At 35.4% G+C, this 19,175-nt stretch overlaps 1 protein-coding gene across 2 annotated transcripts; it reads left to right on the plus strand.

Moving 5' to 3' along the window:
* Window positions 1-2,492: 2,492 nt before the first annotated feature.
* On the plus strand, window positions 2,493-8,746 carry LOC123909506 (putative F-box protein At1g53550). 2 transcript variants are annotated; one of them, XM_045960350.1, is made up of 4 exons: window positions 2,493-2,717; window positions 3,159-4,605; window positions 8,295-8,364; window positions 8,489-8,746. In XM_045960350.1, the coding sequence occupies exons 2-4, from the start codon at window positions 3,161-3,163 to the stop codon at window positions 8,510-8,512; spliced, it is 1,539 nt and encodes a 512-aa protein (XP_045816306.1). In that variant the 5' UTR covers window positions 2,493-2,717; window positions 3,159-3,160; the 3' UTR covers window positions 8,513-8,746. The 2 variants fall into 2 exon arrangements, with proteins under 2 accessions (XP_045816306.1, XP_045816304.1); XM_045960348.1 differs by having other exon boundaries at window positions 2,521-2,717; window positions 3,154-4,605.
* Window positions 8,747-19,175: the final 10,429 nt, after the last annotated feature.

The following is a 19,175-nucleotide window of genomic DNA, read 5'->3' on the forward strand; positions in this document are numbered from 1 at the left end:
AGTTTGAACATTGTTGTCAGAAGGCTGTCGCTAAGCCTTCGCTTAGCGAACAGGTGGCGACTGCTGCTATCCTGAGGCCCTCGTTGAGCGACCATAGGCCCTCGCTAAGCGACCAGCTCGCTGTCGCTCGCCAGAAGCTGTCCATGCACTGACTTTTGCTCGCCATCCCTCGCTAGGCCGTCGCTAAGCGACCAATACTGTGCAGAACATGTTTTGTTGATGTTTTAAAGTGCAATTAGGCACTTGTAACATGTATTTAAGGTATCCTAACATGCAATTAAGTGTTTGTAACCATGATTGATTGCTTGTTGATGAATAATGATGTGTTGATGAATTGTTGATTATATTTGTGGAATATAATTGTTGTTGATGATGTTTGTTAAAATGTCAAAGAAGTATATTAAGGTGTTAATTAACTTAATAAAGAAGTATATCGAATTATGTTATTCGATAAAGACGTATATTAAGGTATAATGTTATCTTAATAAAGAAGAAATGTTGGATAGTGTTCCACATTATAAATGAAGAGCTTAATGCTATTGATTGTGAGTGAATTCATGAAATACATACATGCATTCATGAATATATGTGATATTGGATATTCCAATAAAGAAGGATATCGGATTATATTTATCCGATAAAGAAGGATATTAGAGGTGAGATACTCTAATAAAGAAGATGGTACCACATGCATTAGAAATGTCTAGGATGACATAGCATGAAGTTGAAGCATTAGATTTGCATTAGGTTATGTGTACATTATATGATAATTGGTATGTGACACATAATTGGAATTGTTTGATGTATTTGTCTACATGATGATGGATAAGTGACATTATTTGTACTTGTTGATGAAATGTCTTTATGTGTTAGACATTAATTGTTTGATGATTATGAATGAAGTTTTATTTCAATTATGTGGTATTCATAAGTAATTGAAAATGAAGCATGCTAATGAGTTAGAATATGATGAAGTGTTAAGTTTATTTACTTACACTATTTGAGTATGACTTCTAACTCTCTTTTATGTGTTATGTGCTGGACCGTTGGGGGTCCAGATTTTACAGGATATGTGTCTTTCGTTGTTCGAGTCTTTGGTGAAGCTCCGCTCTGATTGTGACACGGGAAAGGGGGTTGTATATAGTATATAGAGTCATTCATGACTCATGTATTTAGATTGGAAAAATGTATCTTTTATAAGGGAATTTATATTGTATAAAACGAATTTTTATTAAGTAATCATGTTAGTATTATTTTGTAAAGTGGAGTGTAATACCTAGAACTAATATTCTATAAATTAAATTGAAATTTTCCGTTGCGTATTTTGAAAAAGATTTAATAAAGGTAGAATTACTTAAATAACGGGTTCGGGTGTTACAGATAGACATGTCTTCCCAAACAAACACAAGCCTAGGGGTGTTGGACCGGTTTGGATCGGTTTTTGATAAATCCAAAGTCCGAACCAATGTGTACTCAATTGGTTCGGTTTTTCCTGTTTTTGAAAAATGAAACGATTAGTTTGGTTTGGTTTGGTTTGGTTCAGATACTTTGATCAGTTTTGTAACGCTTTTTTTTTTGCAATATATTCTCTGCTATTATGTTTTTCCGATGTATTTCCTACTATTATTTTTTTGATGATACGTAATCAAATATTATCGTACACAAGAAAAAAGAATCATAGTTCATAACATCATAACTCATATGTTTGAAACTCATAAGGTTTTCAAACAGAGTAGAGAACCTCTTTACTTTTTATCTTTGCATTAAAAAACCCTAAGAATGTTTGTTTAAACATCATGAAAATTATAACTTCAGAAAGAATAAAAGGTTTCCATTTAACATCAGCGCCAATGACATTATAAAGAAGAGAAAACATTTTGTATCTTCACATGTGAAAATGTGAATTAGAATAGGTTGACAACCAGATAGCAGTTATCTATCAACAATTACAATAAATAAAAGTACAGGTTGAAAATGTGAATTGAATCAGTACATAGTAAAAGTATCGTTCAGAGGGTTTGAGATGAGAGATGAGAGCAACAACTTGACATGAGAGTGTTGTTTGGGTAGTGTTGAGAGCAGCTTGAGGATGAGGTGAGGTGAGAGCGGCGTTTGTTTGCGATTGTGACCTGTTTATGTTTCTAAGTTAGGGTTTCTAACTTCTAAGTGAGGCAGATTTTTTTTTAGTAGTTGGGCTTTGGCCAGATGTAGTTTTTGATAGACGTGGGCTGCCTAAAAAAATATTAACATAAATTCTATATATTGGTTTGGTTCGATTTGTCCATTGGATCTGAAAACTGGATCCGAGAACCGAACCAAACCACATCGGTTTTTTATTGGTTTGGTTCGGTTTTTGATCCGAACCATAAAAATCAATTTTTTCGGTTTGGATTGGATTGGATCATCAGTTTAATTGAATTTTTCTGATCCGCTTACACCCGTACACAAGCCAGCTATATGCGGTAATAAGTTCTATTGGGCTCATGAATTGTATGATGGGCCATAAAATAAGTTAACTTATCTATCACCCATGTTGAGCGAAGCCGATTTCTAAATCTAAGAATCCCTACAATATAAGAGTGAGTTCGGCACGGCGCTAACACTTTCAAACTCAAACATCACAGACCGGAAGCAGCAATCGACGGCTACCTGCAAGTAGTCGGAGCCGTTGAATCCCGGCGTTTTCTCATATACTGAAAGCTGTGCCTAAGCCCCAGGTACCTTCTTGTAGATTTGCAGTTAGCTTTAATGAAACCGGTACTAGGTTTCGTCACTTGACATTGTTGTCTTGTAATTATCTATATCAATTTGTTTGCCAATTAGTTTCTTAGTTCTCATATTTGTTTAATTCAACTTGTAATTTTTAATATGAAATTTTCAATTTTTTATTGAAAGTCATAGTTTCTCCTTCGTCCTCTACGATGTCATATCAGTTTGTTTGCTAATTGGTTTATTAGTTGGTTCAAGTTGTAATTTAAATTTTCAATCTTTTATCGAAAGATATGAACTTTTTGCCTTCTCGTATTTGATTTTCATTGTTTCTCGTTCGTCCTCTAAGATATCGGTCAAATTCTTATTTTCAATTAAAGTTGTTATATTTAATATGAAATTCATACTTTTGATGTGTTCTAATTTACATATTTTACAACTTAGTGTAGTCATGCAAAGAAAAAAGGATTCAATTGTCTCTGCAAAGGCTACTAACCAAAGATGCAATGAAGCAAAAGGGGAAGTTGAAGGGGCAGAAAGTCATGAACTTTGCCCTTATTTTGATAATCTTCCATCCCACCTCGCTGCCAACATTTTGCTTCAACTTCCCATAAAATCTCTTCTTGTTTGTAGATGTGTGTGCAAAATCTGGAAAACAATAATTTCAGAACCACATTTTGCTAAATTGCACTTTGAGCGATCACCATTTAGTCTCATGATTCGGACCCATCGCTTCAATCTAGTGTCAAGAACCATGCATCTTCTTGATTGTCAGCCTGAAACATATGATTTTGGAAACAAAAATCTTGTTAAGCTTGACTGTATGACCAAGCTTCCACTTCGTGATGGCAAATTATTTAAGGAGAAAAGGGAAAAAATCAAGAATAAATCCATGCACCCATTTCATGCTGATACATTATTTTTTAACAAATATAGTCTTGGTATTCGGGATGATAGACGACGGCGTTATTATGCTGATTGCAGGATATCTCATGATAAGTTTAATATTATTAATTCTTGCAATGGTTTGCTTTGTTTGTCTGACCCATCTACCGAAAACCCTTTAGCGATTTGCAACCCAGTCACGGGGGAGTTCATAAGACTTCCTAAAGCTACTAAGGCTCCTTTCAAATTAAACACAAATGGAGTAAGAATGAAAGGACACTCTGGTCTAGGTTTCCAACCTAAAACTAATGAATATAAGGTGATAAAAATGCGGATAAGACATGTTGAACGTGCCAAAGAATGGGTGTTTGAGCGTGTTATCCTTGAGGTAAACACACTTGGATCACCATCATGGAGGAATGTTGAAGTGGATCCTCGTATTTCTATTTTGAGCCTTGAGTATCCCACTTGTGTGAACGGCGTGTTTCATTGGATCAAACTTGATGGGCAGCAAAGGTCAATATTATGTTTTTGTTTTGAAAGTGAGAGGTTGCAGCCATTTCCTTCTCCTCCACATGTGTTCGAAAATCATAATAATGAAATTCATGATAACAGACGTATCAGCATGGGAGAGCTAAAGGGGTTTATTTACATTTGTGACTTGAATTTTTCCCTTGTTACAATGTGGGTTATGAATGAATATGGCATTGAAGAATCATGGACTAAGGCTTACAACATCGAGACTTCGTTCAATTCTCGGAGCTATTCTTTTTCATGGCGTCATGGTTTCTGCTGGCCGGTAAAACCCTTTGAAGAAGGTGCTTCCATATTTTTATATCATTCCCACAATTGTTTAATTCACTGTGAACCTGAGAAATATCGACGCAAGGTTTTTCAAATTCGTGGGGCTTGTTCAGCACTTATTGATGTAATTCCACATATTCCAAGTCTAATCTCACTTAAGGATGTCGTGAAAGGAGACAATATTGAGGTGCTGAGCATTCATTCAAGGTAAGACTTTTTAGCTTTTAATATTTTATTTTTGTCTTAAATATACATTTTGTCCGTCATGCAAATATAGAGAATTTGGATTTTTGTCCTTGTAGATTTTTTCTTTTAAAATATGCCCGTGCAAAAATAAAATTGTTTTAAAAAAGTCACTTTGGTAGATCTCTTGCTTATTTGGAGAATTTGAGCCCATGTGTTGTTAACAATAAAGAGAGTGAAAGCAGCTAGGGTTTCAATAATATCAGAATAATATTACTTAGATAAGGATTACAAAGAGAATATATAATAATATCTAATGGACTATTGCTAACATAAAAACCCAATAACAAAAGTCTTATTATCCACTAGGTTTGATCTAGTGGTGAGAGATTTGGGTAGTATGCATGAGGTTCTGGGTTCGATCCTCTGCTCTGTTGTAAACCAAAAAAAAAGAAGTCTTATTATCCAACGGCTGTCAAGCTGTTGCGTGTTGACAATGTACTAATGATATATGTGGCATTTGTGACTGATTTAAACAATTTATTTAAAAATAATAAGAAATTACACAAAAACATTATATATTTAATTTATATTTAAATATATATTAATGAAATTAAAAATAAAAGGTGGCATTTGTGACTGATTTAAACAATTTATTTAAAAATAATAAGAAATTACACAAAAACATTATATATTTAATTTATATTTAAATATATATATTAATGAAATTAAAAATAAAAGGAGGAATTTAGGGTTGCAACATCACTTTCAGCAAGAAATTAGATCTGGGTTTGATGCCCCCATCCTGACCATTTTATTTCACCTTACTTAACAACAACAACAAAATCCCCTCTTTACTCAACCTAACTTCCACCCTATGTGACCCAACCAACCTAAGATTTCATCTTTTCACCACTATTCAGAACCAAATTCGATTTCGAAATGTTTGCAACCGCAATAGAGACAAGACTTCCGGAGATTAATATCAATGTTATGGGGGAATGCAACGGCGAGATCGCCGGGGATGAGGATTAGACTGTGGTCGGCCAAAATGTAGAAGGTGAATTCGACGGAGGAGTTGTGGTCGATGAATGTGATGGGATGAGTTTTACTCGAAGATGGTGATGGAAAGGAAGAAGAATAGAAACCCTTTCTATTTTAATCTTTTAAAAAAAGATCGTTTAAATTAAAATAAAAAAGAAACATTTTCTGATCTATTATTTTATAATTATTTAAATGCCACATGTATTAGTCCTGCACAGTCAACATATGCTACCTAGGCTCAAATTGGCCAGATCAACAAGAAATTTACCAAAAGAACTTTTTCAATTTTTTTTTTAATTTTTAGTAAAAGAAAAAGAGAAATTATTTTATGAGGACCAAAGTCCAAGTTCATTATATCTTTAAATGTATACTAGTTTAGAGACCCTTGCATTCGCAAAGGTCCATTCACAAAATTTGTTATAAAATATTGCTAATTTTATTGATGATATTTACAGTAATTTAGTAAATTTGAAAGTAATTAACTTTTTTTTTTGGTCTAGTAGCCTAGTGACTAGAGAATCCACCTCAAAGGTGAATAAGTGGAGTGTTCGAAGTTCAAACCCCGGTTCCCGATGTCTCTACTAATTGAGCAAAGCTCACGGGGACAAAAATAAATAACTTTATTATATTACTAGCGTCCAGACGGGCACGCGTCCGCTCTTTTTTGTTTTGTTATAATTATGTGCCCGTTTGTGTGATATGTATTTTATATTTTGAATTAAATGTAAAAACACATTAAGTGAAAAAACACCCTAAATGACAAAATGAGGATCAAAATTTGCAATAACGATATGGTTGGGTAGCCATTAGTGTCTATTTTTTTTAAAAAAAGAAATGAGAACTAAAATATCAATTATTTTAAGTAGGAAAAAAAAATGCACTTAAACATATTTCCATGGGAAGCATATAGTTTAACAATCCTGCAATGAAGAAATGTATAAACTTCGCAACATAATGTGACAATCAATCCTGCCCACCTTATTAACTTTGACAAACACAAAATTTAAAAATGTTTATGATATTACTAGCGTCCTTATGCAAGTAGTATTAACTTTGACAAACACAAAATAATAGTTATTTATTTTGCGAAGTTATTAACTTTGAAAATCCTGCCACCTTATCAATCGACGGCTGCCTGCAAGTAGTTGATTTTTATTAGAGTAAAATTACATAGATGATAGGAAATTTGAAATATTACTAAAACCGATAATGACAAATTAGTAAACTTGGTAGTAAAATTGTTTATGTTTCTATGTTCCTATTTTTATGCATATTATTTTTTTATTGTATTTTTTTAATATTTTTTAGTGCAATTACAATGAAGGATATAAAACTTGGAATACGGTTAGAACAACTAAGGGTAAACTAGTAAATTTAGTAGAAATTAATTTTATATTATTAGAAGTAGATTTAAGTCTTTTTATTATAGTGCATTTGTATCTAGTGTTTCTTTAAAAACCATTGTAATAAATTTTAGGCTAAATTACACTTTTACTCCTTATGCAAAAGGATGGCCCCACTGGATTTGACCAAGTAACGCACATGTGACAAGTGACTCACATGACATGTCAACATGGCTTGCCACATAGATTGATGTGACATGTGAATCATTGTTTGGGTGACAAGGTATGCTGATGCGACATGTGAGTCTTTTGCCGCATGTGCGTTGACTTGGTCAGGGGCCAAAATTGCAAGCTTGTGTAAGTTAACAGGCCAGAAATGCAATTTAGCTTAAATTTTAATCACAAGACAAGTAGTATTCAAAGAGACATGTGAGTTTCCCTATGTTATCACTTATATTTATCACTTATATTTATCTTTCTATTTTGACATTCTATACGGAGAAAAGAAGACTTGTACGTACAAATCTTCTCACTTAAGATAGTAAATTTTCATATATCAATCAATTGCTTAAATAACTAATCTCTTTATGGTATATATTATAAATTTTAGTTTTTTGTTACCTCCATATTTAATTTCATCCTGGGCTTTGATATTGAATGTTAAAACAATCATGTGGACACAATCTTTCATTACTAATTACCTCTTAGGAATTTCCTTTACATTTTCCCTAGAGGACGAGAAAATGGACAGTTGTTGTAATGTCAGCTATGAAGTACGGACACCTCTATGATTAGGCGTGTTGCGGTGTCTGACATTCGTACGACACCGTGTCGGATAGCTCAGATCGGTGTCCAAAAAAATCAATTTTTCTTTTACTGTGACACTCCTTTGATCGGCGTCGGACACCTGTAAGACACTCGTAAGAACGTGTTGGACAAGTGTCCCAAATTATTATTTTTTTGCTTATACTCTCCTTAGACACATATCAGACACATCCACAAAAATTAAAAATGTGTCGAAACAACATTATTGATCAATTAACTTCCCCAACTTAGATTTATATGTATATGTATATGTATACATTTTGATTCTCAATTTATATATTTTATATACATGGTAGCGATGTCGGTGTCCTATATTTTTTAGGTTAGTGGTGTCTTGGTGTTTGTGTCAGAGTGTGTGCTTCTTATAATGTCAGTTTATGTATCTAATTTATTTTCCAAGTAGTAAATAGTTTCCGGAGACTATTCCATCCCCTGCAAATTGTAGTTTTTAGCTAACTTATCCATTGTTCCCTAATACTAATACTGTTGTAATTTATAAAGGTATGCTGAGTATAAAATGTCGGAAGAAAATGAAGTTCTTTTCTTGGCGAAATGGTTTACTCAAGACTTGGTAAGTAAACGCTCTTCGTCATCTTATGTGACTTTATTAAATACACTTTCTCATCTTATGGTTCCTAGGATTTTAGCCACGTTACTTAGGCATTGTTATTTAATATTGGTGTTATTTTGTATAGGTGTCCAAAGTTGAAACGGCATGAAGAAAATGAAGATCTTGACGTGATAAGTAACCCTCCCTCCTCCGGTAGTGAGGCTTTTGGCGAAGAGTACAACTACTAAGAATATTTTCCATACAGTAGGAATGGTTATGCTAAATTATAAACTTATGATTAGGCTAGTTGTCATTTTTGAAAAGAAATAGATGTTTTAAGTTGCAAATGACGTACTTTTTGTAAACTTTAATCTAGACTAGATGTTCATGTTGCAAATTATAAGTTATGATTTACGAGATTAAAATGTGTCCAACTTTAATCTCAAATAAAGTTATGATTAGGATTAGGCTAGTTGTGTCCGACTTTAATCTACCACGCCTCCAAATGACGCTTCATTTACCGATCAGCTACTTCCAATGTCGGATTTAGATTAATGGCAGTCGATAAAAGCCTATGTACAATCACTGAAGTCAAAATTTATCAACCGCTGGATTCATCCAACCATCAAGAAGTTTTCATCGCTTATTAAAAAAAAGCATTCACTAGGCAGAAACACTATGCTTACTTAAATGGTTTTATATTGTGATTTGATTTCTATTTGTGAATTAGAAAAATTGGCTGCTATAAAATACTTGGATCAAGGATTTAATGGTTGAATATGAAACTTGAATTTATAGATATGGACAATGTGGAGTTTCAATAGCATGAATTTAAAGTAAAGTGGTTTGGTGGTTGCTATATGAAGAGAGAGATGCTCTTATGTGGTCACGTGACCAAATAATTTGGATTTGATCACACTCACAAAATAATATAAAATTATTTAATAATTTAAAAATAAAATATTATTTAATTATATTTTAAAATACTTATTTTACTTTTGTGAGTGTGACCAAATTCAAATTATTTGATCACGTGACCACACAAGAATATCTCTTGAAGAGATTAAATATTCATATCAGTACTGTTTATGAATATTTTCTCTCATCCCTTTTATAAATAAACCAACAGTGGTTTAAATTGAGTTGTAACTGCATGATTAATTTCTCTTGATGGATTCATGTTGGTTTTGACATGAATATGTAAGCCTTTTTTATCGGTTGAATATTTCTTCAATAGTGGACAATGACTTTCTTGAAGTTTGAGTTCTTAAAGTGGTTGCAACTATTTTGTGTAGGTATATATGAAACATTTCTTGCAAATTGCAATAATGATATATACTTATATTGTCTGGAGCATTAGGCTGCTATGGTAAGATACTATCTATATATTCTTTGGTTTCCCTTATGAGTGAGTAACTATCTCATGGTTTACAATTCATCAAGTCAGTTATTTTATTCTCCATCAATTGTTTATATGTCTCCTTTTATTCATCAAATTATGTAAAGTAGGATTGGAGAATTCTTCATCAGAAATGTGGAAAGTTTCTTGCAAAACTGTTAAAAACGGTTTACTGACTTTGTAAAAAACAGAAAAACGAATTTTTCAAAAACGGCAACGAAATAAATTATTGGCTGAGTCGCGTACTAGGTCGTTTTCTTTAAGACGTTTCGCGGAACTACTCGAAAAGTGCACTGTAGTATATCAACCGCGAAGTCCCCAGGATAAAACAGCCGTTTTCAATTAAATACCGATGAACTACTGCACTATAGTATCGGCCAGAATTACACCAATTAATTGATATGCAAATATCAATTCTACGGCAACAACCGTTCGATATTGAAACAACAATAATTTTATGCGAAGAAGGAAAAATAGAGAGAAGGAAAAGCAGTTTCTCAGAATGCAGAGAAAAGAAATTGATTTTGAAAACTGAAGAATGAAGTAGTATTTATAGGCAAGTAGGGAGCTGGAATCAGAGGAAATCGTGGAGCTGAAATTGCCACGTAATTTGACCGTTAACAGATGTACATCTGTTCAGACTTGGTCTAAAGCACATTTAAAATGTGCGAATTAAGGGGACACGCGTAAAGAAAATTTAATTCAAAATTTTCTTTTTCTTAGTATTAAAAAATTAATATATCACCCAAGCCCAGGCCCGAACCGAGTCTAGCCGGCCGGACGGCGGCGGCGCGCGCGTGTGTGATATTCGACATTGGGTGCGGTCTCCCTTTCTTACAAAAGTGGGTACCCCAAGGGCACACCCTTGGTTGCCACTTTGTGGTATATAAACACTACCAACAAGTGTGATCTTAGCAATGCGGGACTTAAAGAGTCTTTTTTCCAATTCACACTATACATGGTTCTAAAACTATGTGTTTACTTCAATACCAAGTTTCCTCCAATTCTCATCATGTTCCAACAGTTACCTTTTGCTTCTCATTGGTTCTGCACACTTCCTCACTTTTGATACACAGTTCTTTGTAACTTGCGGCTAGTTGCTCAAAAGTGAGTTCTTCATCATCAGAATCAGTGTCAGAAAAGCACACACCAGTTAAGGCACTTACATGATTTGCTGCTACATTCTCTAACTCATTGTCAGAGTCTTCATCAGACCAGGAAACAGTTAGGCCCTTCTTATGTTTCTCTAGATAAGTACCACACTCAGTTCTTATGTGACCATAACCTTCACACTCATGACATTGAACACCCTTGCCCTGATTTGGTTTGTCATCAGTCTTGACTTTTCAAGTGTTTCCTTGTTTGCTGATGTCTGTCTGGATGTTCTTATCATTCCTCCTTGGTCTTCTATCCATCTTTCTCAAGAGCTTATTAAACTGTCTTCCTATTAGAACAATATCATTTGAGAAATCCTCATCTGAGTAATTATCTTCTTCCTCTTGATCAGTACTAGATGCGAAAGCTATTCCTTTGCTCTTCTTCTCAGTTTGCTCAGTTAAATTCATCTCAAATGTTTGAAGAGAGCCCACAAGTTCTTCAACTTTCATGCTAGAAATATTTTGGGCTTCTTCAATGGCTGTCACTTTCATATTAAACCTCTTAGGTAGAGATCTAAGAATTTTTCTTACAAGCTTTTCTTCAGACAACTTTTCTCTCAGAGAATCAAAAGAGTTTGCTATTTCAAGGACATTCATGTGAAAATCATAGATAATCTCTTCTTCCTTCATTCTGAGAGCTTCAAACTTTGAGGTGAGGAGTTGAAGTCTTGAGCTTTTAACCTTGGACGTGCCTTCATGGGTTATTTTAAGTATTTCCCAAGCCTCCTTAGCAACTGTGCACTGTTTGATTAGTCTGAACATGTTCTTGTCCACTCCATTGAATATAGCATTCAAAGCTTTGGAGTTTCAAAGAGCTATAGTGTCTTCTGCAGCAGACCATTCTTCTTCTGGTTTGAGTTCATCAGTATCAACACCATTAGCATCCTTAACCTTGGGTGCTCCCAACCTTAGAGCACAGCTTTCCAATTCCTACTATCAAGTGACTTTAGGAAGGCAATCATTCTTGACTTGCAATAGTCATAGTTAGTACTGTTGGGTTTTTGTATGTTGGCTACATTTTGCAAAAACATCTTTTAGCCAAGTGTTGAGACATATGTGCTTACGCCAAGTGTTGCGACAGATGTAACAACACTTGTATGTCTGATTGTTCGCGCCAGCTAGCGTTATTATTTTCTACTCAATCTTTCGAAGATTTGATTGAAGAATTATTTCGTGGTTTCTTATACAACAAGGCGCACGTGATCAATGTGTTTCAGAAGGCAGCTGAACCCTAGTTCTATTTTCCAAAGGAATTATATTTTTGGAAAATATATTTTTGTGTTTCAAAAATAGAACTATTATTTTCAAAAATATATCTTGTGAAGATTGCTGCAGAAATTATAAAAGATTTATTTCAAATAAATCTTTGTGTTTCCAGAAGATTAGAAGATTTAATTTTAAAATATATTTACAACAAATATATTTATGGAAGGAATATTTGATGCAAAGAAAGATTTGATAAAAATATATATTTTGCATCTAGAAGATTTCTTGGAGCTGAAGCATTATGAAAAGCCCACGAGGCTATGCTATTTAAAGGGTGCTGCTAACCCTATTTTATGTACCGAAACTTGAAGCAAAAATAGAATATCAAAGATGTAGTCTTTTAAGGGTTTCGTGTCTTTAAGCCACTCTCTAGGAGAGTTGGTGTAAAGTGAACCACTCGGGTTGTGAGATGGTCACCATGTCCTCACTCAGAAACCTATAGGTAATGAGTTGAGTATTGTAATTGGAGGAAGCTTTTAAGCAACTCCAAATTGTGAACTTAGTCGTTGGCTAGGTGGTGATGTTATTGAAGCGTTTCTTCATCTTTGTCAAGGAGAGTGTCTCCATTATGTTGTTATTGAAATCCTTACTGGTTGTAAGGTTGAGGGGAGTGAGACGGGGTCTCATATCTAGGAGTTCCTAGGTAGAAGTTGCATTGGGTAGGGATTAAGTGAGGAGTTGTAAACGGGGGAGTTTAGCTCCGAATTAATACTGCTGATAGTGAATTTCCTCCTGGATTGGTATCCCCCAGATTAGGCTGTTAGGCTGAACTGGGTTAACAATTATGTGTGTCGTTTATGCTTTTCAGTATATGTTTTTAATGCTCTGTTTTATTGTTCTTACTGCTAAGACAAGTGTTGCGACAAGTGTCTGCACATCGTGGACAACACTTGTCTACTGTGTACCAGAATTTTAATTGGTATCAGAGCAGGCATCCTGTTCTGTATCTGGGTGAGATCCTAGGGAAGATACTTTCTGGTTATGAACAAGTAAGGAATACTGAAAAGTTGTTTGGACTTGAAGAAGTTCATATTTGTTTGAATGGTCCCTAGAAGTGGAGGATGGACTATTCATGGCACGGTGTATAGCTTTGATGTTTGAGCTTCTGTATGGTTTGATTTATTTTCAAACCTATGTTAACCTGTTGCACCTGGAGTGTGGAATTTGTGCAAAGGTCATTATGGTGTGCCTGAAGTTTGTTGAGGAGTTTATTTTCTGCTTTGAATTCCGCTGCATATATATGATGGAAAACTCCTTGTGGTTTTGAGTGTGCAACACTCTGTTCTCCTCTGAAGAGGTTCAACTAACTTGTTGGAGATGCCAACGATACTTGAGGGTGATCTCAAGTCCACTCATAAAGGCACTCATATATGAGTTTGTTGAAGTGAGATCTGAAGGAAGTTGTGAGCAATTTATTTTTGCTTCTAACCCTAAAAGCCAACCTCCAGTGGCTTTGATAAAGGATCTCTTGGCGTGTTCCTTGAGAAGGGGACTGATGTCCTCCCAGATGTTGCTACATCTGACCAGCAGTATGCAGAATCTTGTTGGATTTATTTTGACACTAGAAACTTATGGTTGACTTCTTGGGTGAGTTTATTTCTGATCCAAGTAAGTGGTAGTGCAGATGTGTGTTTTGCTTTTCCTGTGTAAGCTTGATAAAGGATCTATTATTATGGTACCTGAGAAGGGGACTGATGTGCTCCCAGATGTTGGTACATCTGACCTGCAGATTATGCAAAATCGTGTTGGATGACAGTTGGGCCTGTAAGGTGCTTGGAATTATGCATAGGAGTGCTCAAGTTGTATGGTCAGAAGAAGCTTATCTGCCTATGTGAATCAGAATGTGGAGGTTCTGATCTTTCTTTAATAGTATGCTCTAGCAATGCATGACTATTGATTCCACTAGTAGTGGATGTAAGGGCAGCAAAATATTGTCAGATACTGAGGTCTGATAATTGTCTTTGGTTATCTACTGCAAGTCACTCGAGAAAAGGGCTGATAATCAGAATCTTAGTCAAGCTTTTAAGCAAACTAAGAAGTTTTGGAGTTTGTGAGTGACTTCACACCTATCAAGCATGACATCTTGCCTATTCAAAAGGTCATGATACATAGTGTGGTTCTGCAAGGACAGTGATCAAGATGTGTCCTTGTTAAGTAAAAGGGTTAGAGTGTTGTTCAAACATGTGTGGATGATCTGGTATTGAAGGTTAATCAACTACTGATGGTTGATCCTCTTGTGTCCCCCTGCTGTTGTTAATTGTGACTTTGGTGCTTCCACTAAGGCCACAAGTGATTGTGTTGGTGAAACTCTCAAGGAAACTATCCCTGAGACAAATGTTGTACCAAGTGTAGGTACATTTGTGGCACCTGCAACTGCCACATATTTTGATACATCTGCAGCACCTGAAACTATAATAGATCATAATGTTTCAGATATTTCTTACCAGATGAATACTACTGAGAAAGAGAATACTACAAAAGTAATTATGACTGGTAATAATTCTGCTGATCACTGTGTTGTGAACTATAAATCTGATGAGAGTATTAGGTCTTTGTTTGCTGATAAAGAACCTTCTGTTGACAAAAGTGTGGGTGATGATCCTGATGTTGTCATTGTGAATGATATAGTGGCTGGTAACAAGTCACTAGATAAGACACCTAGTGCTAATGTTGTAGGAAGAATCAGAAGTAGGGCTGGTAAAAATGTGACAACTTTCAATACACTTGTCCAGAAATCTAAATCATGAAAGGTGACAAGATTTGTTGGGAAGAAACCTTTTTATGGTCCACCAAGGACAAAGAGTAATAATGTATCTGTTACTGGGAGAAGAAAAAGAGTCTGAAAAGAAAGAACCCCCTTCTAGTAAATCAGACTTTGAAAGGGAGACAAGTGTAGCTACATTTGGTGACACATTCAGAAGAAGTGTGAAAGGAATGAAGGTCTGATGAGAACAGTGTCTGATCTAGGTGACTGTTTTGATAAGCTGGTAAGGGGATTTGTAGTGAATGTTGGTGACAATTGTGATGATCCTAAAAACCCTGAGTATAGGCAGGTTTTTGTGAGAGGAAGGTGTGTTCACTTCTCACCCTCTATAATCAACAAATTTTTGGGAAGAAGTAATGAGGAAGTAGCTGAGCTGGAAGTCACAGATAATGAAATTTGTAGAACAATCACTGGGAATAGGCTGAAGCAATGGCCTTGTCAAATGAAACTTTCTGCATCTCAACTATCTCCTTTATATGCAGTTCTGAATAAGATTGTTGTTAATCGGGTTCCTACCACTCATTCTAGTAATGTAGCCAAAGAATTGGCTAGGTTCATTTATGTTGTTGGAACTAAGGCCAGGTTTGATTATGGTGCTTATGTCTTTTATGCCACTTTGGAACATGCTAAATCTTTTGCTCTACAACTACCCATAGCATTTCCTACTTTACTGTGTGGTATTGTTCTTGACCAACATCCAAATATTCTTGTGGACACTGATGTCCCTTGTAAAAGAAAAGGAAAGCTGAATATTGAGCAAAGGCTGCTTGCAGGGACAAATGTTGCAGCAGGTGTTGGTACATCTGTCCAGCAAAAGCTGGTGCTCTCACTAGGCAGCAAATGATAACTGACTTTATTGAGTCTAGTACAGCTCTTGAAGCCAGGAAACTGAAGACTGTGATGATCCTTTGAGCAAAGAATTCATGAAGACTTTTTTGATGTGTTGAATTTTCACCTGCTGTGATTAATAAGTTTTTAGGCAGGAGTGGAGAACCTGAAGCTGAGCATGCTAAGTCTTTGGCTGTGAAGATGCCAACAACATTTCCCACTGTGCTTTGTAGTATTATTCTTGATCAGCATCCAAGTATTTTGATCAGCTCTGATGTTGTCTGTAAGAGGGAATCTCCACTCACATTGCACTATAGACTAGTTGAAGGGACAAATGTCTCACATAATGTTGCAACATCTGGCACGAAAAGTTCTGGGATCATGACCAGAAAATAGATGATTGCTGATTTGATGAGACCTATCCAAGTTGGAAATCTTGGTTGAAAGAAGTATGTCTTTGTAGTTGTTGATGATTCCTCCAGATTTACTTGGGTAAATTTTATTTTAATGTCTTCAAAGACCTTTGTCAACGCCTCCAAAGAGAGAATGAGGGTGTAATCATCAGGATCAGAAGTGACCATCGGAAGGAATTTGAAAATGCTAAATTCTCTAACTTCTGCTCCTCTGAAGGAATTAGTCATGAGTTCTCATCTACCCTCTCTGAGCTTTGGAAGGGGAGAAAACCAAATGTTAATTATTTCTATGTCTTTGGGAGTAAATGCTACATCTTAGCTAATAGAGAACAAAGACGAAAAGATGAATCTCAAAAGTGATGGTAGGAATGGTGATCCTTTTGTTGTTGTCAATAAATCTCATACTATGACATGTTTCTATCTTGAACCTATCAAAACCCCTAATGTCGAATCAAATGTTGTTACTCATGTTAAAGATTTTGTCAGTTCAAATGTTGTGGGTAGTGTTGGAACATCTGTCAGATGTACCTCTCAAACTATCAATCTAGTATGAATGTTGATGTTGTTGATGACATTGTTGTTGAAATTGTGCATATGTCATCTTCCAAGGTTGTTGGTTCTGACACTTTGTCATCCCTCACTAAAGTTGTGGTTGAGTCCCCCAAAGGAACCTAACATAAGTCTAATGTCATATCGGATGTTGAAACATCCTAGACCAACCAGTTAGTGTTGTTGAAACCTGTTCTGCAATCCCCCAAACTTATGCTGATATGGTTCTGAGAGTCCTCAATCTAATGAGGTTGAAGATCAACTAATGGTGGTTTGGAGTATTGATGTTTTGAATGTGGTAGAAGAAACTGATCTTGATGATCTTCCACTTGACCAAAGTTGTTGCTCAAAGTGTGACTAAAAAGAGAACTAGCATGGTACGATTGTTTGGATGTGCATTCTGCTGAGAAGTATTATATGTGTTCAGATGTGTTATGATCATATGCGATAATGTGATGATCAAAGGTGATTACTACTATGGTAAGTGACTATTTCAGACCTGTTTCTGAAACCTCTAGTTTGATGTTCTTATGTGATGACAATATATATATTGTTGAAGATGCTTTTGGTATACGTCTCTTGAGATTGGAACTGAATAATACTCATCTGTGTTGAATAACTTGTCTGTTCTGGTACGAGATGTTGTAACATCTGTCTCAACATCGTGTTATCTCAAGTGTTCCAACATTGTGTACAACATCTGTCACCAAAATGCCAGAATGTGGTTGACTATGAGCCAAATATTGAGGATGTTGTTCTGGGCATCATGTCACTTGACAGGAAGAAAGTTGACATCTCTTCTGTCCTCTTAGAGAATGTTTCATTCATTTTGAAGAAAATGTCTAGAAATAGAAATTTGTGTTTTAAAGGAGATAATGCTACGAGAAGCTGGATTTTTGAACAATGTTCTCTCATGCTCTTGTCATGTTGTGGAAACAAGGGGAAAAAGTCTGTTTTATGAGTGTTGACTATGGAGTTTGATGTGGTGGATATGATATGGTTCCTCCATTTCTGATTTATATCCCATGGTGTTATGTTTGGTTGTAGTAGCTCTGTGCACTATGTGGTTGATGTGATGAAGATAGTATAGGTTTATGCCTTGTTACTTATGATCTTCATGCTATACTGTTGGAGTTTGGTCATGGTATTGTGGGTGAAAGTGCGCATGTTCTCTTCCCACTACTTTTGTTCTCCGTATCTTTTGTGGGCTAGGCCATGGATTTCTAGCACCTCTGTGTGCATTATGGTCTGTATTGTGTGCACTCTGAAGCGTTTGTCTGCTACTCTATGTTCTGATATGTATGATGTTTGTCAAAATTATGACTAAAAAGGGGGAGTAGTTTGTGTGTGTGACAAGTGTGTGGACAGATGTTCTCACATCTGGTGACTGTTTCTATGCTCGTATTGATGTTCTTATGCTTCTATGCTCGTATTGAGGGGGAGTGTGAGTTATCTATATATGCATGTGTTGAGGGGGAGTAATGCTATTCAGGAGGAGTAGTAGTGTGTGACTAGCATGATAATGTGTTCTGATAGCTTATGCTCTGATAGTGTGCTTGATGGTTGTGGGAGTGCTATGTTCCTAATGTGTGATGTCATGCCTGATATCTAGACGTCATGATCTGATGTGTGAGAATTTATTTTTCTCAGTATGTGGGAGTTTATTTCTCCCTATGTGGTTCTTTGGTGAGAGTTTATTTCTCTCTGTTATGTAACTTGCACTTCTGATACTGCTATGGTACCTCTATGCCTCTGTTCTGTTGTTTAATGCACACTGACTTTATTTGTCAGAATTTGTGGCTAAAAAGGGGGAGTAGTGATCTGTGATATGTAAGATGTGATATGTAAGATCTATCTGCGTGATGTGTGGACAGATGTGCTGACATCTGGTGTGTATGTTGTTGCGGTTCTTTCTGCGATGTGTTAATCTTCTAGGCCTATGTCTGAGTGGAGTAAATGTTACCTTCAGCTCTGTGTGATGTGTTGCAAGAATTCCAAAAAGCATTTAAATTTGTAGCATAGGGCATGATCATAATCATAGTCATAGAAATATGGATGATTCATCGTGCTTAGTCATAATCATAGAAATATGGATGACTTTTATGCTTAGGATCACAGTCATAGAAATATGGGTGATTTGGGTCACATTCATAGCAATATGGGTGACTTAGTTAGTTACATTCATAGAAATATGGGTAACTTGTACATGCTTATTTATGAATGCACACTGATGCGATATTTCTGCAAGTGCACAGACTTATCGTGTAGTTATAAAAGATTATCGATCCCACAGGGACTATTAGTTAATATTTCGCTTATGTTTTCAATATAATGTAAGGTTAAGGCTAATAATAATTAAAAAGGGGTTTGTAAAATAATTACCTAGAAATGAAATAATTAAATTAAATAACAGTGACTATTAAGAATTGGTTTTAAATAAGTTGGATTTAACTAAC

The sequence above is a fragment of the Trifolium pratense genome, linkage group LG2 (assembly GCF_020283565.1).
Source record: "Trifolium pratense cultivar HEN17-A07 linkage group LG2, ARS_RC_1.1, whole genome shotgun sequence".
Taxonomy (NCBI): Eukaryota; Viridiplantae; Streptophyta; class Magnoliopsida; order Fabales; family Fabaceae; genus Trifolium; species Trifolium pratense.

Coding starts and splice junctions, on each gene's coding strand:
- LOC123909506 (XM_045960350.1), top strand. CDS start 3,161: ATGCAAAGAAAAAAGGATTCAATTGTCTCTGCAAAGGCTACTAACCAA. Junction 4,606..8,294: donor GTGCTGAGCATTCATTCAAG/GTAAGACTTTTT, acceptor TAATTTATAAAG/GTATGCTGAGTATAAAATGT. Junction 8,365..8,488: donor AATGGTTTACTCAAGACTTG/GTAAGTAAACGC, acceptor TATTTTGTATAG/GTGTCCAAAGTTGAAACGGC.